The sequence below is a fragment of the Glandiceps talaboti genome, chromosome 13, assembly GCF_964340395.1.
Source record: "Glandiceps talaboti chromosome 13, keGlaTala1.1, whole genome shotgun sequence".
Lineage (NCBI taxonomy): Eukaryota > Metazoa > Hemichordata > Enteropneusta > Spengelidae > Glandiceps > Glandiceps talaboti.
The window spans coordinates 2,475,539-2,485,722 of NC_135561.1; the positions used below are offsets into that span (position 1 = coordinate 2,475,539).

The window sequence follows — 10,184 nt, forward strand, 5'->3', positions numbered from 1 at the left end:
TATATAACTTTCATGAATAACCCTACCATCAAAGATCATTACCTGAATCATGAACATTTTTTGAATTCAATCCCACAGAATATCTTAGTGACTGAACTTGATCAGGTTCGAATTCAAACTTTCCAAGTTAATTCTAAAACACACAGTACAACGGATAAGTATTGGAGGATATTGATTACTGAAGTCGTAAGATTTTTTTTTACTTGACTGCAGTATATATATATATATATATATATATATATATATATATATATATATATATATACACACACATACATACACACACATTAAGACACAGATACATGTACGTACCAATCTTGTCGATCGAGCTACCGAGAGAGGGCGCCCTCTGTACTAATTGTTGTGACATTTTTTCCCATGAGTAAAATGAGTTTTGAACTGTCTGATAATTTTAGCGAAAGGAAAGAAATATACATGTATGCTTTCAATTATCATTTCACCAACTGTGGACAGTAAACATGGAGTGGGGTGGGGTGGGGGTGGTCGGACAGATAAGGTATAAATAATAATCATATTACATTACATCTGCCATGCATGAGGCATACCAACTGTACAAGTTTGACACCATTTTCACTCACATGAGCATGTTAGATTGCAAATTTATTTTATTTCAGCTTTGAAGTTCACATAGCAACAAAAAAGAATGAATGTACACACTTCACTATAAATTCTGTCAATGATTTGTTGCTTGGCAACCAGGTAAATAAAAACACACCACTATATATTGTGTACTATCAAACTGATGGCCTTTGACCCATCAAGTCACTGTCATGACATCTGACCCTTAAATTCACTCATATGACCGCTGATCTATCAAGTTAGTGATGAAACTGATGACCTCTGACCCCTACCTAACCTCATGACATAACCTCTTAACCCTTGACTTCACTTTCATGACATGAAGACATCTAACCTCTCAGTTCACTATAAAAATTAAGTCATACACCTGTAAATACCCCTACTACTTTGAATTCGATCATTATCATAGTACTGCAGTAAAGCCGAGTTACCACTTGATAACTGATTTATTCTAGATAAGTATAAATGTAGCTTGGCGTTTTAAATTTTATACATGCCAAATATCAAATGCTATTATCTATGATGTGTGAACAATACAAGCCTACCTTAATTTAGCTGTAAGTACTGAGTATATATTTGTTGATACAGAGAGAGGGGAGAAGGTGACTGGACATACAAAACAAGCATAGACCCTTACCTACCCCTAACTCTTAATATCACGGTTTTTTCTTCATGACTTCCAACTAGACTGCAATATACTAGTATAGCATTAGAAACTCACTAAGCTATGTAAAATCATTGTCTTCATCAATGTCACACATTTCTTGTACTAATAATTATAAATCTCCAATCTTGTCAAAAATATGACAAAGGTCAGTGTCTGGCTGTCTGTCTGCCTACCTACTCATTTACCCACCCACCCACATAAACCCATCTGTCTGTCCATACATGTCTGTCTCTATCTATCCGTCCATCCATCCATGTCTGTCTATCTATCTATCTATCTATCCGTCCATCCATCCATGTCTGTCTATCTATCTATCTATCTGTCTGTCTGTCCATCAATCCATGTCTGTCTCTATCTATCCGTCCATCCATCCATGTCTGTCTATCTATCTATCTATCTGTCTGTCTGTCCATCAATCCATGTGTCTCTATCTATCTGTCCATCCATCTGTCTGTCTATCTATCCATCCATCCATCCATCTATCTATCTATCCATCCATCCATCCATCCGTCTATCTATCTATCTATCTATCTATCTATCTATCCATCCATCTATCCATCCATTCGTCTATCTATCTATCTATCCATCCATCCATCCATCCGTCTATCTATCTATCCATCCATCCATCCGTCCGTCTATCTATCTATCTATCCATCCATCCATCCATCCGTCTATCTATCTATCCATCCATCCATCCATCCATCCGTCTATCTATCTATACATCCATCCATCCATCTGTCTATCTATCCATCCATCCGTCTTGTCATCTTTGCTGTAACAATTCTCGATAAGCTCACTACGATGAGAATACAATCACAATCACACTCTATAGCTGTACATCAACCAGCATTATTACATATATTAAATTATCATAATCCAATATTATCAAAATATGTTTGTAAATTACTCCAAAAATATATTTCATATATTGGAGATCTAATATAATTTTAATTGGTAATTTTCTTTAAACATTTATCTTATGCACTTTGTGCATCAAACTATATACATTCACAGTAATCAAGTATTTAATTCTTAAAATACTTGATGCAAAAACTCCTGGTGACAAAATATGACGACCTCGCTAGACAGTAGTAACTAAAAATTATACATGTCACTATTATTGTCATAGTTTTTTTCACACTTACAAATCAGGATTTGCTTTACCTGGGCTCTGTCAAGATTCTCAATTCTCTGATTCTTGACAGTGCAACATGCATTTTGCACTCAGAGTAAGACAACTTTGAAATTGTTCTGTTCAAATTCTGTGACTACCATTGTAGGGGTTCCACGGTTTTCATTTCTGGTAGCTACAAATGACGGCTTTCTAAGCTGGGCTCTGCCAAGGTTTTCGATGAATTTTCCAGCCGGTGTGTAATTGGCAACTATATTTGCATTGACATCACACACATAGATGTTGTCATGTTGATCAACATTCAAACCATATGGTGATGGTGGCCGACTTGCACTGGCTCCGGTTCCATCAGGGCCAACAAAACCAATAAAGCCACCATTCATGTTTAACATCTGCACACGACGATTATCCGAATCCGATACAATCATCTGATTTCGGCTGTTAACTGCAACTGACATCGGAGACTTGAACTGGCCAGGACCAGTACCTGTGGAGCCGATATCTGCAACATGTGTACCATCCAGTGTGTACCTGCTGATGCAATTCTTGTCCTGGTCGGTGACTAGGAGATGACCATCTCTTGTTAAGGCCAAACCATGTGGGCTCAATCCCTCTTTCTGACCAAAAGTAGCAAGGACTTTGTTGTCTTCTGTACACACTACGATCTGTTTGTTGCCTTCATCGCTGACAAAGTAACGCCCATCAGCTGACACTGTAACATCACGTGGTTTGAAAGGTTGTGGAAATCCCTCCAATGCAATCACATGACGACATTGATATTCTTGGTTTAGTATCTGTAATCTATGATTGTTGTAATCAGCAAAGACTAACTCATTGTTGTGATTAACAGTGATTCCACTAGGACCATTTACTTGGTTGATTTCGGAGCCTTCTTCACCAAACTTCCTGCAGCCAATCCTTGGTGGGGGACCTAGCATACAAAGAAATAAAAATATCTACATTATTATAATTGTGTCATGATGTAAGATATTAAAACACTGTCTTGCAAAAGTATAATTGTTCAAAATCAGGTTTGTTTACACATGCCATTATGCCTAAATTAAGACTAATGACAGAATGGCTGATTTATTTTTCAATGTTAGTTTTTATATAGCCCTTTCCCACAATGTGCTCAAAGTACTTTACAATTATTACTCATGGCATGGACCTACAATGGCACGATAGCCCTTTACACTTCCTCAACTCCCTGGGGAGCATACAATCCATTACAGCCTCTATAAGCACATAGGATTAAAGCATTCACATTGCAACACCTATCCTACCAGGTCCCCAATTATATAGCTGGATTGACTGAGGCACAATGTTGCCCAAAGAATTTAGCCACTCAGAAGCAAATGGCAGCAATAAGGCACGGACCTGCTACCTGCAGATTCCAAGCCAGCCACTCAAACCATTCAACATTCATGACTCCACAACCAACAATGCACAGATTCCAAGCCAACCACTCTAACCATTCAACCATCATGACTCCACAACCAACAATGTACAGATTCCAAGCCAGCCACTCAAACCATTCAACATTCATGACTCCACAACCAACAATGTACAGATTACAAGCCAACCACTCTAACCATTCAACCATCATGACTCCACAACCAACAATCCACAGATTCCAAGCCAGCCACTCAAACCATTCACCCATGTCTCCATAACCAGCAACGTACAGATAACAAGCCAGCCACTCTAACCATTCAACCACCATGACCCTACAACCAGCAATGCACAGATTACAAGCCAGCCACTCTAACCATTCAACCACCATGACCCTACAACCAGCAATGTACAGATTACAAGCCAACCACTCTAACCATTCAACCATCATGACTCCACAACCAGCAATGTACAGATTACAAGCCAACCACTCTAACCATTCAACCATCATGACTCCACAACCAACAATCCACAGATTCCAAGCCAGCCACTCAAACCATTCACCCATGTCTCCATAACCAGCAACGTACAGATAACAAGCCAGCCACTCTAACCATTCAACCACCATGACCCTACAACCAGCAATGTACAGATTACAAGCCAGCCACTCTAACCATTCAACCACCATGACCCTACAACCAGCAATGTACAGATTACAAGCCAACCACTCTAACCATTCAACCATCATGACCCTACAACCAGCAATGTTCAGATTACAAGCCAACCACTCTAACCATTCAACCATCATGACTCCACAACCAGCAATGTACAGATTACAAGCCAACCACTCTAACCATTCAACCATCATGACTCCACAAACTGTTTATCACATCTCCAAATAATAAATACCCCATCTAACAAGCCTATTTAAAACCCTCAATAAAAATTTCAATCACTATTTTATTCATGTATTTAAAAAGCTCTATTTTAGTTACATATGTATATGTTTTCCTTGGGCCACGAACTCAACTAGTTTGAACAAACTATTTTTGTGGTCCAGCCAGAAGTTCAAGTTATTCTTTTATATATACTTTTTTTTTTCTCATTGGCGATGTGATTACTTGATTATTTCATTTTCCTCACTTGATATGTAAATTTTTTTTCGACCTCTGGCAAATAAACAATATAATATAATAAAATATATTTTTCTAACTGTAAGAAGTAACAAAAACTTTTCAGTTTTATCATTAGAGATATCTTCTTCCATAAAACAAAAATCTTTGCAAAGAATATAAATATGTATAACAATTCTGTCATGCCTCTAAACTCACTCTTAAGATTGTCAACGTACGTGGAGCAGTTAAACTAGCTTTCCATTGACGTTCTAATTCTTCAGACTTTTGTTGGAGTCTTGCTTTCAGTACATCAATCTGAGTCTCTCTGTCTCCAGTCATATCTTCAAGTTCTTTTACCTCTTTTTGACGTGCCTCCACTTTCTTCCGCAGACGTTCATTTTCTTCAGCCATCTTGACCTGTTCTTCCTTTTCTTTCATCAGGTCTGCGATATCTTTCTTTAAGCTCTCTATTTTGGATTTGTGTTTATCTTGTTGCTTTGCAATTTTCACCTTCATTTCATCAATCTCTTTGTCAATTTCCTTACCTTCGGCTATTAATTCTGTCTCTTCCATCTTGAGGTCAGTGACACGTTTATACAGTGTCCTGTTGTGCATGATAAGGGCTACCTTGACTTCATCATACACATTGTTCTTGTCACTGGGTATGGGATGAGGCATCTTCTCTAACTCTTGTACAAACGTTAATGTCTTGTCCCGGTTTGATGAATAGAGGTACAATTCTTGCAGGGATTTGCATTTTGTCAAGGTCTTCTTTCTTGCTTCTTCCTCAATTCGTTTTTGTCGCTGAGCGTAGAAATGTCGATCACCTTCTGGTAGTGATAATTTACTAATATCACTTTCACTAACTCTGCGCGTCATCTTTTTGTCTCTTGCATCTGTAAAAACAAAGATACATTACTGTGAGCTATGTATACAATATAAGTTTGTGTAAATGGAGTCATGATAATTAAACACATTGTGTGGTCAACATGGAATCTACAAGTTCTTGGTTTAAGCCTTACAACTGCTGTTTGTTTCTGAGTGGCTAAAGTTCTTGGAAAAGATTTTAACCACAATTGTGAGGTGGTCAATGCAGCTGTATAATTTGGGATCTGGTAGGAGAGCGATCATTATGTGAATGCTTTAATCCTAAACATGCATTCATGGAGTGTGACTGAATCAACCCAGATGTATAATTGGGGACATGGTACGGTAGGATAGAGGCTGCTATGTGAATGTCTTGTAAGTTATCATGGAAGGCATAAGAAACATTCTGAGTGTACGCTTCAATCTCAGTAAGGAGGCATCTCTGAAAGCTAGTTTTATTTTCAAGGGGCCAGACACATATGAATGTACCGGTCCATAGGATGACGTAGTTAGCATTTTATTGATAGAGTTCTATAAACTTGCAGTGTACTGTTTTGGGAATTCCAATGTTTACACTATCTTGATCACAGGGTGATAAGAATCCCACAAGAGGAACCGCTATCACCCACTTGTGCACTCTACTCAATTGAACAACAAAAGTGTTGTCTGTGTTTGTCCCGTTAATATTCACTGTAACATTAAAGTACACTGTGTAGATTACGATGAATTTGATACCTGTGTATTATGATATTATGTATTTTGCATAAAACAGTCTTTTACAGGTAAAACAGTGAGAGATTGCCGAACAACTCTGTGTATCATACACATTTTATATTCCCTAAGAACAATTTAGATAGATCAGAAACTGGCTTCCCACAGACAACTCAATACAAAGCCTGTTTCTTATCTATCTAAATTGTTCTTGGGGAACACAAAATGTGTATGATATGCACAGTTGTTCGGCAATCCCTCGATATTTTACCTGTAAAAGACTGTTTCATAAGAAGCTGTTACTAATAGATTGACAACTGTCTTTTTGTAAGTCTACTTTTGGACAAATCTTCTTAACTTTTTCTACTAGACAAACAAAATGTAAATGGTACAATATGCCTTATCTACACACTTACCTTTTTCAAATCTCAACTCTCTTTTACCAGCCTCGTACTCTTCATAGTCAAGGTTGACGTGTAGTCTTAAGTGCCTGGCTTGTATTTCTTCCACAATTTCGCAAGTCAGTAGTGTGGACTGCATAATATCTAGCAAAATTTGTTGCTCATAGGCTTTCCACAAACCACACAGAGCTTCTATCGTTTTGCATTCCAGAACGAAGCGGTTATTACGACGATCAAAGTATTTTGCCTTCAACTGAGGATGGAGGTCAGCCACCTTGTTCATGGAGAGTTCAAACTCTGGTCTATCCATACCAAACAGAGTCTCACGTATAGTCGCCATGTTAGTGGTAGGTTCAGGGATTCCTCCTTTGATACTCACAAAAACTGTGGCTTCATCTTGGAAAAAAAGAAAAAAAAATATTATGAAGAATACAATAAAGTGAGAAAACTGTACAGGCTGCATATTCAGTGTTTTTGTTAAAGTGCAGTAACCCTGGTAACTGACAGGGGTAAATCTGGTAAAACTGGCATAGTTCCCATACATTGTAATATATTAGTTTTGGTGGAGAACCTTGGTAAAATGACTGAGGAACTCAGTACAGGTAAGTTTTATCTACTTACCACCCGTCAGTGTGCCCTCTAATGATAACCAAATTTTGTTGTTGTGAGTCAAAATGATAAAAACTGGGATTTCTTGTGAGTCACCACATTGTAAGAAATAGGAATATGAAAACACCAAAACATCAGTGGCATGTCAACTTGAAATTGGCGTAGAGTTTCAGTTAATTGCAAGTGGTGGCTAAGTATGCTTGGCAGTATGTAGAATACAGTGAGCAGTGTGCCTTCTAGGTCAATTTGTTGTGCCACTATGTTATGACTCACATGAAATCCCAGTTTTTCTCAATTTGACTCACAACAACAAAATCTGGCTATCATTAGAGGACACTCTGACTGTGAGTACCTTATAAATATGGAGCATAAACTATGCACAAATATGTATAAACGAGACTGGTAATAGTAATGGGTACGTAATATGGCCAGTCTGGACCTGGACTAAAAAATAGAATGCAGTAACTGTTTTAACTTTAAACTTTATCAAGAATACTTACAGACTTCGCGTATTCTCTTCAAATGGTGTAGAAAGCGTCGATTGTTGAATGGATCAACCAAATTTCTAGACATTGAAAATGATTCTGACTGTGATAGGCCTGGTCCTAAATAGAGAGGTGAAAAAGACTCAATTATATGCCATCAATTGACCACATTCAAATTAAAGTGTCTTTACCTAAGAAGAACAAAGGGGTTCACATACATGCACTATGCCTAAAAGTATACTTGCATTTTCAAACATTTATCAGGGTATGTGCATGCATGTTTATGTGTGAATGTGTCTGTCACATATATTATGTATTAAAAGAGTTCACTGATATTTACCTCCAAATCTATCAGGTCTGATGATATATCGGAATCCAACATTCATATCTCTCTCTGCAATAGCAGCAGTTATTTGCAAATGTCGTTTCACTTCTATTGCTCTGTGTAATGCTAGCTCTGGCCGCACTATCACCTCTCGTATCTTAAACTTCAATACCTGCATATCTTCCATATCAGACACCATGAACTTCTCTATGTGCCGTGTGTGTTGGTCCAGTAAGACATGGATATCGGACTCCACAGGAACGATTATTGGTATAGCCAAAGCCATGGCAGTGAGGGCAAGGTTTCGTGAATTGATAGCTGAAGGTGGAATGAGAATGAGCTGAGCCCTCTGTACCATATCATCGTACTCATATACTGATAATGGTGGAACTGGCTGAACAATTGCCCGGACTTCTGGGTCTAGTACTTCCATGAATAGCCTCTCCTTTCCATTTGGAAAGCCCATAATTTTCCAAGTTATGTCAACTTTGAGGGATTCTCCCAGGGAATGTAGCATTGATGCAATCGGTTTGTAAGTTTTGGCATCATCAATGAAATGTTCTTCAAACAGGCTTACAATATGGAACTCTTTACTTTCAAACACACTTCGGTGTTCGTCAAGTGCCTCACCAAAGTATCTTTCATATGGTATGGGTGTCAACTGATGGTGTTTCTGTGTCAGTTCATCATAATTCACAAACATGTTACGGTAGAACTCATAACAGTTGTAACCAATTGAGAATATAGCATCAGCTTCCTTCATATCCTCTTTCAGGAGTTGAAATCGCCAGAACACCTCCATTTTTTTAATTCCAAGGATCTGTGGTTTCAAACTATCAAATGGCCAGATGTTGACGATGTAACAAAGAGCATGCGGGAAGAGATCTTGTCTTATCTTCACAGCAGCATCTGATGTCTGGAGACCAAATCCAAAAATTACTCGTACGTTGGTTTGGTTTTGCAAATTTGGCATATACAGGTTATGAGAAAGGAGCCAATCAGGATGTGGTGTTCTGAGACGTAGTCGGCCAGCTGGATCTGGTACATGCAATTGTACACCAAGAGCGAGAGCATCTTCATCCTCTACACCAGCGACTTCCAGGACTGTACAGTTTACCTCCATACCTATTGAATCCATTTGTTTTGCCAAGAACCGTATGGCAGCTGGTACCTCTCCTTCTGTGAGATCTGCCCATTTTTCAGCTACTATCAATGCAGTGCACACCATCTTGTCTGGATTTAATGTACAGAACTGCAAAAGTCAAGAAAGAAAGTGCCAAAACATATTGTCAATTTTAAAATTTGTAAGATATAAGTTCATGGGAAGGGTGGAGGGTGGCACTGGTCAATGAATTTTGAAGGAGGGGAGAGAAAGGAATGACTGATTCTTCTTGCATTTTGGGGGAGGGGAGAGAAAGGAAATTTTAGGAATGACTGAATCTTCTTGCATTTTGGGGAAGGGGAGAGAAAGGAATGACTGATTCTTCTTGCATTTTGGGGAAGGGAGAGACATGAATGACTGAATCTTAGATTGCTTGTGATTGGCACTGCTGTAAGTCTGTACATTGGAATAAAATTCCTTGATTACGAAAAATCTCAATGAGGTCAAAAACTAGTTGTAAATTATAACAATTTGTACTCACATTATAGGCAGTCTGTAGATGACAGTGGCCTTCAAGTAAAATGTATTAACATAAAACACACTAATGCACGAGTCAATGTAATGCCCGAGGGCGATACGGGACAAATGTGGGGGATTAGACCGTGTTTGCCATGAAACAATGCCCGAGGGGGTGGGGCAATTGCCTCATATTGACCTCCCTACCATTTTCAGGGACGTAAAAGAATGGCTGTGTGTCAGTCAGAATTTTTGAATGCCC

The 10,184-nt window shown here is 38.4% G+C and overlaps 1 protein-coding gene across 1 annotated transcript; it reads right to left on the minus strand.

Moving 5' to 3' along the window:
- Positions 1 to 2,491: 2,491 nt before the first annotated feature.
- On the minus strand, positions 2,492 to 9,427 carry LOC144444893 (uncharacterized). Its single transcript, XM_078134443.1, has 5 exons — positions 8,320 to 9,427; positions 7,995 to 8,099; positions 6,901 to 7,281; positions 5,452 to 5,802; positions 2,492 to 3,330 (listed from the first exon to the last, which is right to left on the minus strand). The coding sequence occupies exons 1-5, from the start codon at positions 9,425 to 9,427 to the stop codon at positions 2,492 to 2,494; spliced, it is 2,784 nt and encodes a 927-aa protein (XP_077990569.1).
- Between the last annotated feature and the right edge of the window lie 757 nt (positions 9,428 to 10,184).